General features: G+C 40.9%; 1 protein-coding gene across 2 annotated transcripts in view; it reads right to left on the minus strand.

Moving 5' to 3' along the window:
- Positions 1-18,369, minus strand: part of LOC136876090 (ras-associated and pleckstrin homology domains-containing protein 1) — a 248,651-nt gene that overhangs the window by 133,856 nt on the left and 96,426 nt on the right. Inside the window, exon 1 of one of the 2 annotated variants that reach the window (XM_067149746.2) lies at positions 13,775-14,167. The exons of the other annotated variant lie outside the window; for it this stretch is intronic. Within the exon in view, the coding sequence (XP_067005847.2) occupies positions 13,775-13,858 (84 nt within the window). The 5' untranslated portion in view covers positions 13,859-14,167. Of the gene's footprint in view, positions 1-13,774; positions 14,168-18,369 lie in introns of those variants that run through there. 2 annotated transcript variants of the gene reach the window in all.

The following is an 18,369-nucleotide window of genomic DNA, read 5'->3' on the forward strand; positions in this document are numbered from 1 at the left end:
TAATTATAGTAGATGTACAACTAAAGCACAAATGCACTACCACTTTGGAACTTCACGACACCACCTCAATTCGTAAGAGCCAACCGATGTTTATTGTCAAGTCTTGAGACTTGAGACAGAAGCATGCGCGACAGCCATACCAAATACTTCAGGCCATACTCACCCCTCGCACCTCTTACTTCATACCCACACGACTTCCCGTCAGATGACTACAGTATTGACGTTAGGGCCTTTATTTGACTATATTCCTATAATTCCTGTATTTTATTCCTAAATCGATTAAAATGCTTTTCATTTATTCCAAGAAACTAAAGTATTCGCCCATTAGCTTTCAGTATCTTGAAGAGTATATTCTTGAAATACTTTCCGAACAAAATGTTAAAATCGGGAAGCTGTAAACCACACTGTCCGGAAATTCTTAAGAACCTCCCGCAGTAAACAAGACCGTAGTCTTTGTGTCACGAAGCGGGAGACAGTCTCCAACGACCTGCTGGAAACAAAACTCTTCATCTAATTATCTGAGAAACATTTCAACTGGCCGTTTGTTTAGTGTGTGCACTATGCCGAAAGTGTCGGCTTCCAAGTCGTACCATTTCAGATAATATCCTGTGATAATTGTTGGAAAGAGGTGAATGAGATGTGTTATTAAAAAATGAAATGGCGTATGGCTTTTAGTGCCGGGAGTGCCTGAGGACAGGTTCGGCTCGCCAAATGCAGGTTTTTTGATTTGACACCCAAAGGCGACCTGCGCGTCGTAATGAGGATGATATGATGATGAAGACGACACATACACCCAGCCACCGTGCCAGCAAAATTAACCAGTTATGGTTACAATTCCCGACTCTGCTGGGAATCGAACCAGAGACTCCTGTGACCAAAGGCGAGCACGCTAACCATTTAGCCATGAAGCCAGACATTTATTATTATATTTCCCCGTAAAGAATATATATTAATTTAGCATAACATAAATGGCATTTTACCTGATAAACCCTTATAAAAATTGTGTAAAATTGAAGTTGCCTGAACTATATTTTAGAATTTAGTTTTTCATATTTATGAGCCTACTTTAGACACCTAAAATTGTTTTATCACCTGAAAAACCAGGTCTAATCATCAGACATCCTCTACATTTGAATAAAAACAACATGGCAAAGTCTGGACTCATGAAATGATTACGCCATTGACGCCACCCCGGTTCTCTGGAACTGTGCAGCTTATTGTGTGTTACGTTCAGAACTACCGGGCGAATTGGCCGTGCGGTTAGGGGCGCGCAGCAGTGAGCTTGCATCTGGGAGATGGTGCGCTCGAATCCCACTGTCGACAGGCTTGAAGATGGTTTTCCGTGCTTTCCCATTTTCACACCAAGCAAATGCTGGGGCTGTACCTTAATCAAGGCCACGGCCGCTTTCTGCCAACTCTTAGCCTTTTCCTATCCCATCGTCGCCATAAGACCTATCTGTGTCGGCACGACGTACAGACACTAGCAAAAAAAAAAAAAAAAAAATCAGAACTGTTTGAACGTTTTTCCATATTATTTCTTCAACACTGTCACTGGAACTCAAGGAAGCACCAAACAGTAGGGATCGTTTTGAATTCGAGATTCAGGCAAGTACGGTGTGTGATATTGTTTAATTTGAAATCGAACGCTTTTTCCTCTCAACCTTTCCGATTCGAATTAACTGTTTTACTGCACTGTACTATCCGTATATTTTACAAACATATCGTGCGGGCATGGAATACAAGAACAACTGAAAGTAGTACCAGACATATCAAGAGATATTGTATAATGAACAAGCTTTGTCTTTCGAGACGATAAATCACAAGGGCGTGCGGTACTGTACAGCCAGCCTCGTTATGGTTTTAACAAGTCTAATTACAGGGTCCAATCAATCATCCCCCAATATTCGAACGTCATTACGAAGTCAGGTCTGAAGTCCTCCGGGCAAGTACACATTACAATGTTTGAGTTTTAGAGCTCAACTACGAGAGATAAAGTCTGGTTATCTAAAGAGAACAAACACAAATGATTAGTGTTGCTATACAGACCAGCTTGAAAAAGTAACAGTTATGGTCCAGCTAGTCTACTTTTGGAATGGAAATACATTAAATTTATTCTGAGACTAAACACTGGGCCTTTGCTCGCAGGACCTACAGTAGTGTTTACAGTGAACTTCTGGTATAGGCTAGGTAGAGAAATTGTATTACTTTCATTGATCTATCTCTGTCTTATCCTTGGCTTTGACAATATGAAAGTGACTGAGGTATGAGCAATGCTAGTAATGCCATTCCTTATGCAGCCAGTCCCCGCTATGAATGGTGTGAAAATGTTGCTCATAGCGTCGGTTGGTACATGCATTTCGGTGGGCTTGGCAGACTGATATGTATAATAGCACTCTGGCTCGGTGAGGAAAGCAACGGGAAACTACCTAGTACGTCTCTTCAGTGATGCCTAGGCCATCTATGACAGCTGATGGCGGAACTGTTGAGGATCCAACCAGCCTTAGGGCTGAGGACTGAACCGATACATACTAAACGCTTCCCCCATGTGGAGTTTGCCCGTGATCATAAAGATGACTGAATACATTAATAATGTCTCATTATTGATAGGAAACCTTTCAAGGCTTTGAAGACCACATTCATCGCCAATAATTCTGCCAGATTTTTGAAGACCTTAGGCAGAGGAGCCAACCTTTGAAGCGGGTAATCAGTAATCTCTCACTCCCCACTCTTAAAAAAATTTCGAATCAAATCAAAACTTGAGATCGTTTTTGTCCAATATCAATCTGCTCTTCATTTTGCTTGCGTTTACGGAACTTCTTGTTAGTTTATGTTGTTCTTAATTTCAAGGACATAAATTTGCAGCAAAAAAAAATGCGACGAAAATAATCAGCGCAGGCAAGTCATTACCAAATCACAGGCAATAGAACAGAAACCGATACATATGCTGAAAATGTACATTCATCAAAGATGTTATAATGGCTGTTACAGGTTGTGGACAAATGGCGCTATTTCGTCATTTTCTCACGAACTGTTTTCTAACATCGAGTTTCCAATGTATGAAACTATTTTATTTAATGTTCGCGGGAGAAATGTAGAATTTATAAAAGAGCATTTCGATTTCATGAAATCCGTAATAATAATCAGTACCGTTACCGTAGTACATGTGAGAAATCAATAGAAACTACCGGTACTGAAAATCCGTAGTAGTTGGCAACTCTGCGGTATGGCAGAAAGCGTTCTCGCTCCTGAAATACTTCCGAGAACGAAGCACGATTAACCGATTCACATTTGCAGGACGGTTTATACATGTAGCTACAAGCGACTTCTCCCTGGATGTCACTGAAATTCTGAGCAACATTCAAGCTCAAGGATCTCATTAATCTGAAGAATGCCTTAAAATGTATTTATTTATTCAAGCTATTCGATTTCATGGTACCCGTAAACTTCGTAATACCAAGGTGATGTTACCAACCTTAAAAAAATATACAGGACTCCTCACGAAGATGCACAACATAAAATAAGCCTGTAACTTATACTGTACTGTATATTACGCACAGATTGCCGTCAATATGTCTCCGAGGGTAACACTGTCAGTATCAATCAGTAGTCAACCACAGTATATTCCTATAATAACGCTGTCACATTAATTGGCTGATTGTTTTCGGCTAGGTAATGAGACCAAAAGGCATTGTCTAAACACTCAGTGGAACAGTCCAGCTGTTGTATTGTCAGATAAACAATGGCTCCAATCTGTCGCCAGAGCACCATAATCCTCCTCCTAATCCCTGGCACACTATATCTTCCCCGACAGTATTCAACAGATGCAGGTAGTAAACACTCAGGCTACCACACACAACTTATGTAACGTACGAAAATAGTATACTAGTTCTTCGTACACAGTGTGGAAATACTGTAGTTGAACATTCTAGCAGGGAGATTTCATAAACACTCGAACATACTGTTACGAATAAAATATTGACCGTTTCATAGGGTAAATGTAATCTAAGATGACCCGATCATCCCCCCCCCCCCTCTCTCTCTCTCTCCCTAGAATACTCGACAATGAATGACAACATATCAATAATTAGTGGCAATTTTCAAAAGTCTTGTTCTGTCTGGTGTCATTCTGGAACGGACGATCCTTCCGTAATCTTGAGTGACAGACATCACCTTTTTCTTCGCTTCGCACGCACCACCGTCACTTCACATAGCAACTCTATGCAGACAGGTTCGAACACACGACTGTTAACTATCACAAAACACGGCTGCTGTACACTTGGCTTGACTCCGGACAAGACCGATAACTCGCATAATCAACTCACGCGGCTGCCGCAAGCAAGCATTTTAATCTGACGCCATCTGGCTGCTTGCTCGTCAATTTCGACGTTCCAGTTTACTCTAGGCCTACTAGATGGCTGAGCATACCGAATCTCTCTTGTGCGCCTACGGCTGAGTTTTGTACAGAATTTTGTCGGGTAATCACCAAATGTATTACCTGTGATCTTGTATATGCAGAAGAATTTAAAATCCTGTTTGGATGGGAACAAATAATAAGTATAAACGACTTTTTACCACGCAGAGAACGTGAAACGAGGTGTGAATTTTACCCCATTCTGTCGTACAGAGGCAGTATATTATATAAGGTTAAGAGAAGTTACACCCCCCTTTCATGGTACGGAAGTGGTATATTAAAGGCCAACACACGCGCAGTTCACCCGAGACCATGCTGAGTTCCCTGAGCAGGGCTTCCTAATTAAGGGTCCAACAACCAACTGCCGCCCGCATGGAGTTCTTCCCTCTACTCTACTGTACTCCCGAGATAAGGTTTCCTCAACAATACAACACCTGCTGCACAGCTCTCTCAGCTGCACAATATGCAATGAACATGTTGGGTATATCATTAGTGCTGGTCACAATTAACTCTTGATCGTCGCCTTCGTTGTCGATTTATTATCACTGTACCAGGCACCACAGTAGCTAACACTTCCGAATAGTCTGGGTTCGATTACACGGTGCTACCATACAACGGTCATATTCCAGGAAAGCATGGCATTCGTAGTTCATGAAAACAGCCTGAGATGGCGCTGCGTTGGGTCAGTGTTGCCAACTTAGCGGATTTTCCACTAAATTTGGCGGAATCAGAAGACTGTCGGCGGAGAAATATATAATTTAGCGGACAGCGGATTTTTGGCGGAATTTTAGATTTGTCATAGCGGAATTTAGTGTTTTATCCATTTTACGTTTTTAAAAAAAATGTGTATTCCAGTCTGTGTCCATGCTGTTCCGTATTTCTTATCAGGAGCTAGCAGTCACATGAGGAAAATATGTTATTTGGATTTGATGTTATGAGATCATGGTATTATTTATTTGTAATGGATGAGGAAAGGGTAATTTTCTCTTAATTGACGAATGACGACAGATAATGAAACTATGAGAGAGTAGCATTTATATTTATGCTATGAAGGAAGACCGTTTAGTGAACTGGCCTGTTTTGTCTGTGGCCCTTGAGGTAGGGGATTCACCTAGTTTGCACCCGGCACTAAAACGCCTACAAGTTTTAGCTCGCCGGCTCGCAGACAGGGGGTTAATCCCAGTGAAACTCACAGATCAGGTGAGTGCAGACATTTATTATTATTATTATTATTATTATTATTATTATTATTATTATTACTCATTAATTGAGATCGGTTTTCTGGCGGAATTTTAGCGGATTTTTAGTAGTATTTAGCGGATCTTGAAAATATAAGTTGGCAACACTGCGTTGGACAGGTACCACGCACAGGGTGATGGGACTGCAGTAGTGAGTCAGGCTCCGCGCAGAATGGAAGTGACGAGGCAAGAACAGCGTGCGTACATCAAACCGGCCATTCGCCGGGGTCACAATACCAAAACAATGTCACACACAGCTTGAGGAAGCTGTGGGGAATAATGACCTTTCCGTACCGAATCGTTGCGAAAAGGGCAGCAGCATTTCAGCACGGACGTGAAACAACCAGCGACGTGCGAAGGTTCTGAAGACTTGCTACATCTAGTGTATAGACTGATGTGTAACGTTCAGTAATTGCCCAGTGTGTGGACGTGGACTGAAGATGGACCCTCCTTGAGTTACAAGCTGAAAGAGACATTGACAAACGAACCATCCATAGACAGGCACACAGGCAACTTCAGCGCAGAGGGTGGGAAGTATTGGAACGCCCGCCATATTCATCGGACCTCTCTCCGTGTGATTCAGGCCTCATCCCCCAAATGAAAGAACTATCACGTGGGAGACGGTTTGGCACGCAAGAATACAGTGTTAAACATGAGACTGCACGTGGTATCAGCCGTCTGCCGCACCGTTGACAACGTGTTATGGACAATCTAGGGGGCTACTTTCAGGGCTTACCGTAAAGATTACTGTATTATCTGAGAATAAACCTGTAACTTGTAAGCCGTAGTGTTAAGCACTGGAAATACATAAGTTGTGTGTGAATTTGTATATGCTGATGCTGGATTTAGAAGTAGTATTTCTTGTAATATTTCCTTTCTATGGAATTGCTTGTTGTACTCTTGTAGTAGGCCTAGTTGTTGTTGTTGTTGTTGGGTAATAATGTTTTAACTTTATTATATCACACTACTGTATGTGATCATTGCCCCACCGGGATATTTACCAACTGCGATGGATTTGTTAATAATAATAATAATAATAATAATAATAATAATAATAATAATAATAATAATAATAATGCCAGCCTCGTTGGTTGAACGGTCAGAGTACTGGCCTTCGGTTCACAGGGTCCCGGGTTCGATTCCCGGCCGGGTCGAGGATTTTAACCTTAATTGGTGAATTCCAAAGGCACGGAGACTGGGTGTGTGTGTGTGTGTTGTCTTGATCATCATTTCATCCTCATCACGACGCGCAGGTCGCCTACGGGTGTCAAATAGAAAGACCTGCACCTGGCGAGCCGAACCCGTCCTGGGATATCCCGGCACTCAAAGCCATACGATATTTCATTTTCATAATAATAATAATAATAATAATAATAATAATAATAATAAACGTTTTGTAACACTTTCCTCTTTTTATATCCTACACCTGGTAAACCTACTCGGCATTACTGATACATTCCAAAGCACCTTCAACGCTCACCACTCCCATCTGTATATTTCGACTTCTCTGGTAAAAAAACAGAACAGTTCCATGATTTATGCTCCAACCCTCGTATTAGAGATGCAGAACATTTAAGTCAACATCGGTATTCCCACTGACCAAATACTCTAAATCTCCATAGGTGAGGACGTGCTGCCGCTTGCGGTACCTCTCTTCTACCTACTTGTCTTTACAAATAAAATTATTCGTGCAAGGAATTTTAATTCTTTTGGGAATATTCAAGGCGCCGTTGTCCCCTCCCTCCACAGTAACCTACGAGATTACAGCCTATTAAGTCTGATCTTAGCCAAGGAAAAACAAGAATGAACCAAAAATACGTTCGGAAATGCCCCATTTACCGCGCCAGGCAATCAAGGCCTCATACTTGGGCGATGTGTCATGATATTCTCAGAAGAAACTAACGTGTGTGAGCCTGCATATTTTAAGTACGACGCTGGAGTCCAGCAAGCTGCGATAATACGGCAGTTAACGCCAATGGACAGCAGTGTTCTAAGTGCCTCTCACCCGGTTTGATGAGGATAGAAACGTTTCTCCAAACTCAGTCACGCCATAATTAGGCTACTCATCGCCCTTCTCTGAACCTGTTAACCCTTTAATGCCCAGATTAATTATACGTGGTGTTAGAAAATATATTTTCATTTAGCTACTTCCTAAAACTAAAGGTTACTTTCTCTTATGTTGAAGTTATTCCTTTTCCGTTCGTTCAATCACGGCCGACTGGATCTCTCGCAGCGCTAGCTAGAGCGACACATCAAGTCGGCCGTGGTTCAATATTTGATGAGGCATGTTTTCAACAATGAGAAATTACATAACTATACAACATTTCGAAATAACGTTAACTCGTGGTTTCCTAATCGAAATCCTATACGTAAGATGTAAGAGATAATAATAATAATAATAATAATAATAATAATAATAATAATCATCATCATCATCATCACCATCATCGTTTGGCCTCAGCTACCAAGGAGCAGGCCTTCTGGTGTAGTGCTATCTAGGTGATTTGCCTAAGAAATTCGACACTCCGATTCTGCTGGCTGGTATCTAACAACGAAAGTGGAATTCTACTGGAACGGATACTATGGCTGGGTTAATTTTAATTTTGCACGGTAACCGGGATGCGCCATCAGATAACAAGAACAATGACATGGTTGTGTGGTTTGGGTTTCGTATCTATCAACTTGCACTCGGAAGATAATAGGTTCGAACCCCACTGTCGGCAGTCCTGAAGATGGTTTTCCGTGGTTTCCCATTTTCACACCAGGCAAATGCTGGGAATGTATCTTGATTAAGGCCATGGCCGCTTCCTTCCCACTCCTAGGCCATCGTCTCCATAAGATCTGTCTGCGCCCGTGCGCCGTAAACCAAATAGTAAAATAAAACAAAAATATTAAATCTTCTGAGCCTCCACGGCCTCTCACCGCTGGATACCGTGGTTCAAATCCCGGTCACTCCATGTGGGATTTTTGCTGGACAAAGCGGATGCAGTACAGGTTTTTTTCCCCGGAGTACTCCGGTTTTCCCTGTCATCTTTCATTCCAGCAACACAACCCATTATCACTTCATAGCATTTCTCAGTCATTAATAAATCACCTTGGGAGTGGCGACCCCATTGTAATAATAGCCTATATATGGTTCATTCATTCCATCCCTGACCCTGTCAAAGACTGGAAAACAGGTTGTAGGTTTTCATTTTCATTAATACTTCCCGATTATGTATGTCGACCAATGTGTAGAAAATTCCGAAATAATTCATTTTTATTCTAGGACAGTAATACCGCACAGATTTAACAGCAAATATCAACCAACCTCTCCGCCTCTGTGGTGTAGTGGTTAGTGTGATTCGCTGCCACCCCCTGGAAGCCCGGGTTTGATTCCCGGCTCTCCCACGAAATTTGAAAAGTGGTACGAGGGCTGGAACGGGGTCCACTCAGCCTCGGGATGTCAACTGAGTAGAGAGGGTTCGATTCCCACCTCAGCCATCCTCGAAGTGGTTTTCCGTGGTTTCCCACTTCTCCTCCAGGCAAATGCCAGGATGGTACCTAACTTAAGACGAAGGCCGCTTCCTTCCTCTTCTATCCTCTTGACTCTTCCAATCCCCCTACAAGGCCCCTGTTCAGCATAGCAGATGAGGCCAATGGGCGATAAACTGGTCCTCCTCCCCAGCTGTAACCCCCGATCCAAAGTCTCACGCTCCAGGACACTGCACTTGAGGCGGTAGAGGTGGGATCCCTCGCTGAGTACGATTAAGAAAGAAAGAATATCAATCAACCTACGCCAAGAAATTGGTGGGAATTGTCTAAGATTTAACCTAAAGAAATCCGGTACACAGACATATTCTGCTGACACATAGAGAATATTGGCGGCAAACAGCTTTGGCCACTACAGACACTGAATTTAAGCCATAAAGAACTATTTTACGCCGACATGTTGGGCCACTACTGCGCTCATAGCCTAAGAATTACTCAGGTTATATTAAGCCTTCATTTCATTGTGTCTAGTTAATACCTCGTCTTCTGACGAAATCCAGGAGGGAGATGAACATGCACGCTTCGTGCTTGTCTGGTGGTCGGCGGAACCACCACTTCAAGCCCGCCTATGATGAGGACATCAACCGTTATCTTCCGAGCAGACGCTCACAATATCAGTGTTTTACAAGCTTTTTAAATGAGTTTACTATTTCGTACTACGAGATTTATGGTCGTAGATAAGTAAGTGGCCCAGGAAACCCTTCTAACAGCCTGTGAGATAACGGGATTAGAGTGAAAGGACTGCTGATTCTACCACAACCCTTAGAAGTATGATATACGGCGTTTCTTCAGACTAGCAGTAACTGTATTACAGAAAGCTGGATACCAATATTTGTCCCAGTGTGAGGTCGCCAGTTCTGAGGACAGGTTTTTTTTTTTTTTAATTTGCTTTGCGTCGCACCGTCACAGATAGGTCTTATGGGGACGATGGGATAGGAAAGGGCTACGAGTGGGCAGAAATGAGGCCGCGGCCTTAAGGTACAGTCCCAACATTTGCTCGTGTGAAAATAGGAAACCATGGAGAACCATCTTCGTGGCTGCCGACAGTGGGATTCGAAGCCACTATCTCCCGAATGCAAGCTTTTGAGCATAAGTTCGCTTGTTCGATCAAGGCTCAGTCTGGTGGTGGTGGAGGAAGGTGCTCAATCATACCAGCCTCGTGTCGGTAGATTTACCGTCTCGACCTCGGCGTCTCCGTAAACCGTAAGAATAGTTACTGGGACGTAAAACGAATAATAATAATAATAATAATAATAATAATAATAATAATAATAATACTTCGGCTCTTCAGTCCATCTCTTTGGCTGACTGTTCAGCGTCCTTATCTTCGGTTCACAGGGCCCCGGGTTCGATTCTTGGCCGGGCCGACTACATCCTTTGGCTCGGGGACTGGGTAGTGGTGTGTTTGTCTTCATACACTTTTCTTCATATTCAGACAACACACCTCACTACCAACAGACACAGAAATACGCAATAGTGGATACATCCCTCCACATACGGTTGGGTCAGGAAGGGCATCCAGTCGTAAAAGTGAGCCAACCTCAATTTATTAAGGAAAGGCCACGAATAAATAAATAAATAAATAAATAAATAAATAAATACAAATAATAATGAGGGAAGAAATTCCGGTATAGTGGGCTTGTATTTGTTAGAAGTTACGAGCTTGTATCATTACTTGGATCATTCCTCTTTTCCAAGCCAAAATGCGACCCTCTAGTGTAAGTGAAGAAAGACGGATAATTCTAGGGACACTAAACATTGTTATATTGGGGACACTGATAAGTAATAACATAACTTTCCAATATGGCTAAAGCAACATTCATTAAACAAGAGAGAGGAGAGAGACTTTTTCTTGCAAAATACTTTGAGAGGACGTAGTGTTTAGTAAAACCCGCAGCACTTTTTCCAAACCTTCTTGTACATACAGTACCCATTACTGGTTCTTTTGACTATGTTTCCAGACAGCGCCGACAGCACTCCACACATCCAAGCGGAAACAAGTCTTTCAAGAGCTGATCATTAACTAGTCTCAAGGTCACCCGGAAGTGGCCTCTTCAAAACGTCAGATCTGTAGCATGAGCCAGAGAAAAACAGATCATTTCTGTGGAATTCCATACTCTTGTTTCCGACGACACTCGGAAATATTCAGCTCAAATCGGTTTTTATTATTTTATGTCCGGCCCTGAGTGTCATCCCAGGCATCCACCGTATAACAAAGCTGGTGCTCATTTTAACATAACTGATTAATTAATGAATTCATTAATTTTAATTAGGGGCCGATGACCTTCGATGTTAAGCCTCTTAAAACAACAAGCAAGCAGCATTTTAATTACTATTTATAGTATCCGTCGCGGACGGAACTTATTGTTAGAAACTCAGGGTTAGCAGGAGACGTGAAAAACATAATAAACAAACTTGAATATCTTCACTATTTTTGCTCGAACGGCAAAAGCGCATGAAAATAACAGATCGGAAATCATATTTCGCAGAACTTTTATGATGTACAGTTCTTCGATACAACTAATATTAACGAAGATATTTGAGACGAAATTTGAAGTGAACCCACTTTTGACTAAAATATACCTGATCTGAAATAAAAACTAAGTAAGAGACAAACCATTGAAGTATAATTATAAATTTATACAGATTTACACTGTAGCACGTCGATTGTGGAAGAACATATGTTAACTTTAATGATTAAAAAATACTGTTAAAAATTCTGCAGATATCAAACTCAAACTTCTACAGCGGCATCATTAATATGTATAAAAACAGTACTTTGTATTTTATCAATTTTACATCGTAAACTATACCGCACAACGAATATTATAATACACAATAATAGTCAGTACAACACCTTTGGCACCAGTGCGTTTTTCCTGAGTGGTTTCTGCGTGTTTATTAATTTTTTTTTTTTTTTTTTTTTGGTCTCCCGTGTCACAGATATTCCACTATTCTTTGCACATATCAGTAGCAGTCGCAATATGAAAAACCTAATTTCAGTTGGAAGCAGTAGCTGATTGCACTATCTGTCAAACAAAATTTATTCCATTTCGACTAGTTTTTTGTGTTTGTTTTCCAAAATACAAATTTGGTTGGTAATCTTGCACATCTACTGTATGCGTCTCCCAATCGCTGTGCTTAATAATGTCCTATTGGTTCTTTACACTGTAAACTAAAAGACACTGTCGAATCAGAGTTTACATTAGAACTTGCCAAAGATGTAAGCTAATTTGATTATTACGAACATTCCAAATAAACATATTTTGTAATAAAAGTTTAGTTAACGAAAATTTAGCAACAAGTCACGAACACCTGCCGCATGTTGGTACAATAACAATGTTGCCGTACAACTCCAACTAATCGATCTCATCCCTTCAGAAAAATACATTTTGACGTACTAGGTATTTTCCGAGGATGGTTTTATGAAATGTGAAAGTTATGCTCCTAAGAACTCATTTTCTGTATCCGAAATATAGTAAACATTATGATAGAAGTCTGGGAAAGAATTTGATTAATATATTGCTGGGGATTGTATCCAAAACGGAACATTATTTCAAAAGTCTGAAAAATAATGATGAACTACACAGGTGGAATTGAAGTCCAAAGCAAGATGATGTTCTTTATTAACCCCACTTAAAAATATATAATTAGATTTAGTTTAAAGACGTCTTTTTCTGTAACAAAATTTTGCATTCTACTTACTAAAACTATAGTGTAATACTCTAGTAACTTCATTTTTTTAGTTCCGCAGAGCATAAAGATGTACTTTGAAATACTATCAACTTAATAATAATAATAATAATAATAATAATAATAATAATAATAATAATAATGCTATTGCTCTTACGTCCCACTAATTAGATTTTTGGTTTTCAGAGACACCGAGGTGCCGGAATTTAGTCCCGCAGGAGTTCTTTTACGTGCCAGTACATCTACCGGCACGGAGCTGACGTATTCGAGCACGTCAAATTTCACCAGACTGAGTCAGGATCGAACCTGCCTAATTGGGGTCAGAAGACCAGACTGTCAACAGTCGGAGCCACTCAGCCCGGCACAATTACTTTCATACACATACAGCACAAGATATTATATGGGTGATAGTAAGCTGTCTCCACGACAACAGATGTTAATGGAGAACTATCACATTCATACATTAACTGTCAGAGCAACAGAAGAACGATGGCGGGAATAGGGAATACAGAAGGCCTAGAAACAATGTATCCTGCTTTTGTCGAGCACAAAATTACTGTATGTAGGCTATACAGGGACAAAGATTAACCCACTGTGTTACAGCGCGATGATACAAAAGAGTAGACATTCAAGTTTCTCGAACTAAAACTCGGAAAATTTAAGAAATTTCAGCGCGGAAGAGCAGATAAACGGAAGAATTAAAATATCTGTACCATACAGAAAATCACATAGTACTGTGAAGTGAACAACATTCCGTCAAGAATTCAGTCCATTTTTATGAATGAGAAAACCGTAACAATCTCATAATTCGTGAAGAATTGATTTTGCCGATGAAAACCAATTCATTATCAGAAGATGAATTTTAAAAACTGTTATAATGCTGTAAAGTTGGTAAACATACCATTCCCTCGTCCTCCAAATCGTCGTCCAGCGAAGGTTCGACGACGGCGGCGCTGCACACGACGTCTCTCATAATCCAGTCCATGATGGCTTAGAGGCAGTATTAGCACAGCATGACTCACGCACAAGCACAGATGTAATGGATTCTTCATTTACATAGGCTCATACCTAACCGGTAACACAAGGTGTGTGCTCATTGTACGACAGAGCCACGGTTCTGAATGTTATCCTTGGCGCGAAACACAAACAGACCATCATTAGCGTATCTGTCACACATAGCACACGCGTGTTTATAATTCGCACACTGATATCAAATAATTTACATGATGATGCAAAGTTCAGTTGTAAACACAAAAGAAAAACACACACTGGAAACACACACACAAATTTCATGAATCTCCGCAAGACACAACATTCTTGTGTTACTTTAACGGCACAAAAAGCTGCGTGTTTGAATGGGACAGAAAACGCCTTCGAAATTAGAGAGACAGACAGTGTGCACTAATCAGATCGTGGTCGGACTGGCGCTATGAGTGAGTGAGTGTGTGAGTGAACGAGCTAGTATTGTGCGCGGCTAGGCCGGGGGGAGACTGCTGTGGCTGCGGGCGGGAGAGAGGGGTCCAGCGCAGATGATGTGGGAGAGGGATGCTGTGTGTGTAGTGTTCCCCCTCCTCCTGCCGGAGGCCCCCGCTCACAATCCCCGACAGTTGGGGGACTTGAGCCGACTGTGCACATAGGTCATCGCACGTACCATGTGCCTCACGCTAGCTCTCAACGAGTTTCATTCACATTATTACAACTACCGACTTCCTTTCCAAAGAAGCGGCATGGTCTCCCAGTGATCTCCGGCCAGTATTTTATTATCTCCCTCCTGGATTTTCGACAAGACACTCCAGTAGGTTCCCTAGCCAACATTTCCCTACCCACTTTGAATACATTGAGGGACTGTCTACTGTTACTACAGTAGCTACGGTTAAAATTATCATTAAATTATTTTATCAGCCTTTTTGTAGCGCATGGAGTGAAAGAAAGATATTAGGTTCCCCTACTAATTTTCTTATTGCCAAACACGTGACTGACACGCATTAAATTCCATCAAACAGTACATTAATCCTAATGTTGTCGACGTGGAATTAGAAAAAGTGATTCATCAAGCAATATTTGAAGTGTCCTCGCCACCAGAAAAAATTGCATCATGACTTGTGGAGGACTTCAATGCTACAAAACCTGTAACGTTATACTACTACTACTACTACTGCTACTACTACTACTACTACTAATAATAATAATAATAATAATAATAATACTAATAATAATAATATATCCTCCGGAGAGGCCTGGTGCAGGTCATTCGAACTGAGGCCCTTTTCTTTCTTTCTTCTTCTTTTTAAGTCGCACCAATACAGACAGGTTTTATGGCGACGATAGGATAGGAAACGGCTAGAAGTGGGAAGGCCTTAATTAACGTACAGCCCCTAACTGACTTAAAGTCGATAAAGCAATAATCTTTTTTTAATCAAATTCAAAATTGGCCCCCAAACGCGCTATAAATATAGTAAGACCAGATATAAGCAGTAAAAATTTAGATAATCAAGTATCAACGAATGCATTTGCCTAGTGTGAAAATGGGGAAACCACAGACAATCTTTAGTGTTGCCGACAGTGGGGTTCGAACCCCCACTATCTAGGAATGCAAGCTCACAGCTGCGCGCCCCTAACCGCACGGCCAATCGCTCGGCAAATGACGCCCTGACAAGAACTGCATGTCTGTGAAGATTATACCGAATGATGGAAACTAAACACACACACAGAGTAGCCATGAAGCAGGACATAGCTACTACTAATCTCTACTATCTAATAAGATGATAGTCAGTTCTCCATATAACTATAATTCAAAGCTGAAAAGAAACAAATCGAGTAATGTTATATTCAAGACCCAAAATTAACGGGAAACAATTCGAGAACTCCGAGGAATGGGAAGGAAGTGATCATAACCTTAATAAAGGCCTCGTGTGAAGATGAGAAACCTCAGAAATCATCTTCAAGGCTGTCGGTGGTGAGTTCAAAGCCACCATCTCCCAGTGTTCACGCTCATACCTACAAGGCTCGTACCGCGCGGCCAACTCAATCGACTTCAAAATGTCGATAAAAATCTACTTCCTCATCATCTTGAGATCACAGAATTCAATATTGAAAGTTTTATTTCTGTCACGAAAATAGTAGTGAGTAGCAAAGAGAACAAGAAGTTTTGGGCGAGTCTCAGTTGTCTACAATGTGGCATACACTGTTGTGTGTACACGCAATGGAAAGGGGATGCTGTGTGTGCGTGTGTGTTGTATGCTAATCTCGGCTCCACAGCCAGCCTTTTACTACTCCTTTACTGTATTGTGTAGAGGTGATGAAACATATCAGGCGAGAGTCCTGTCAGCAGGTGAATATACAGTGCAGGTATCGAGAAAGAACAAGCTTCCCCAGCAGTTATGTTTCAGCAGGCCATGACAATACACAACGTGAATCTCATCTGGGAGGCGATAAATCACAAGTTCCGTATGTATAATCTCTCCGCTTAACTCTACCTTCCTATTAAAGCAAATTTTCTGCAAACCGTAAAAAATTACCGGCAGGAAGTTTTGCACAATATCCGAATAAGAGAGAATTGAATTGAATTGAATTTATTGATCATGATTTACATGCCACTGAGGCTGAAAAGCCCCTTTATGTAGCGTCTTCTTATAATACAATACAGATTTATGATCACAGTAACTACATTTTTATAATATTAAAGTATTAAACTAAACATGAAACATAAAAAAATGAAAATACAGATACCAAATCCAGTAAGGTTAAGACATACAATATATAATAAGTAAGAAATTAAGTCATTAAGCCCTTCTGTTATTTTGGACTTCATGGATTTAAAGAATATAAACCTAAGGCAGAGAAACAATTTTCTTCGAAATATACATATTTCTGATTGTTCGACACAAGAATGCCTGATCTCAGCCTCTTGCGTACTCCTCCAGAAAGATAGATGTTAAGAACTGCTTTAGTTGTGTACAGTTAGTGTTATTTGCGAAACGGTGAGGATTAAAGACGTTAAAGATACGTGATGCAGTGCAAACAAAGGATTTGTTAAATCTAGTGGTACGATGAAGGGGAATTTGAAGGGTGGTTTTTGTAAACCTATTATCTCTGTTATGTACCGACTCCATAGGTTTAAATGCATTATAAAGGTAGGATGGTGTCTTCAGTTTGAGAATTTTCTGCGTGGCAACAGCTACTGAGATTTCTCGACGTTCATGGAGTTTCAACCATTGTAGCTGTATGTAATAGGGTGTTATGTGTTCATCACGCCTGGCATTTGTAACGTAACGAACACATGCGTTTTGTACCCTCTGTAGTTTTATGTTCAAAGTTTCAGATAAGTCGTTGTATACGACTGCATCATAGTCAATTATTGGAAATATAAGACTTTGAACAAGTAGTTTTCGCATGAAAGGTGGTGTACATGACACGTTACGTTTCAAAATATGCATGGATGACAACTTTTCGGATTACATTTGACGTATGATCAGACCAGGATAAGGTTCTGTCGAAAATTAGACCTAGATTGTTAACGGTGTCACTATATTGAATATCTGTCTCTAGAATTTTTATTGCTGGGAGGGATTTGAGGTCAACAGTTTTCAGGAGTTTTGTGTAACCTATGCAAATAAGCTGGGTCTTAGCCGCATTTAATTGGAGGTTATGATTTGCACTCCATTCAATCAACCGAGAGATGTCATGGTTAAAATGCGTTATACAAGAAGATGCGTTAGTGGGACAAAAGTGGAAGTAAGCTTGTAAGTCATCCGCATACATGTGAAAGGTACTGCTTTTAAAGACTTCAGATATATCATTAATATAAATAGAAAAACATAAAGGACCGAGGACTGATCCTTGTGGTACGCCACAGTTTACTGATTTCCAGCAAGAGAATCGACCGTCAACGAACGTGACTCTTTGTGATCTATTTGACAGATATGATTCAAACCACGACAGAGCACTCTGGGAGAAGCCAATTGACTTCAGCTTAGCAAGAAACAACTCATGATTAACAGAGTCAAATGCCTTAGAGAAATCAAAGAGACATAAGATAGTAAGCTGCCTCTTATCGGTGGGAGAGAGAAAGACAGACAGACAGACAGACAGACAGACAGACAGACAGACAGACAGACAGACAGACAGACAGACAGACAGACAGACAGACAGACAGACACACACACACACACACAAAGATTCCCTTTCCGAAAAGCCAGTGATCATGAGTATGTCTTTCAATAAATGAAACCCAATGTTATATCAAGGAGAACTGCAACTCTACGTCAAAGGAGTTTAACTTGTAGCCGCAGCATCGTTGACAACCAAGGCCTACGGGAACTACTAATCTGACGTCACTTCCATCACACAATTTGTAGCCTTACGTTACACAAAATTTCGGATGACCCTCAGCCATAATACATATTCATGTCAATAAATATATTTCTATTTCATTAACATCGAATTCAGGACGGCTCTAGCTTTCAAGAAACTAGCGATCGAAACCATTTCTGACGG

The sequence above is a fragment of the Anabrus simplex genome, chromosome 6, assembly GCF_040414725.1.
Source record: "Anabrus simplex isolate iqAnaSimp1 chromosome 6, ASM4041472v1, whole genome shotgun sequence".
Taxonomy (NCBI): Eukaryota; Metazoa; Arthropoda; class Insecta; order Orthoptera; family Tettigoniidae; genus Anabrus; species Anabrus simplex.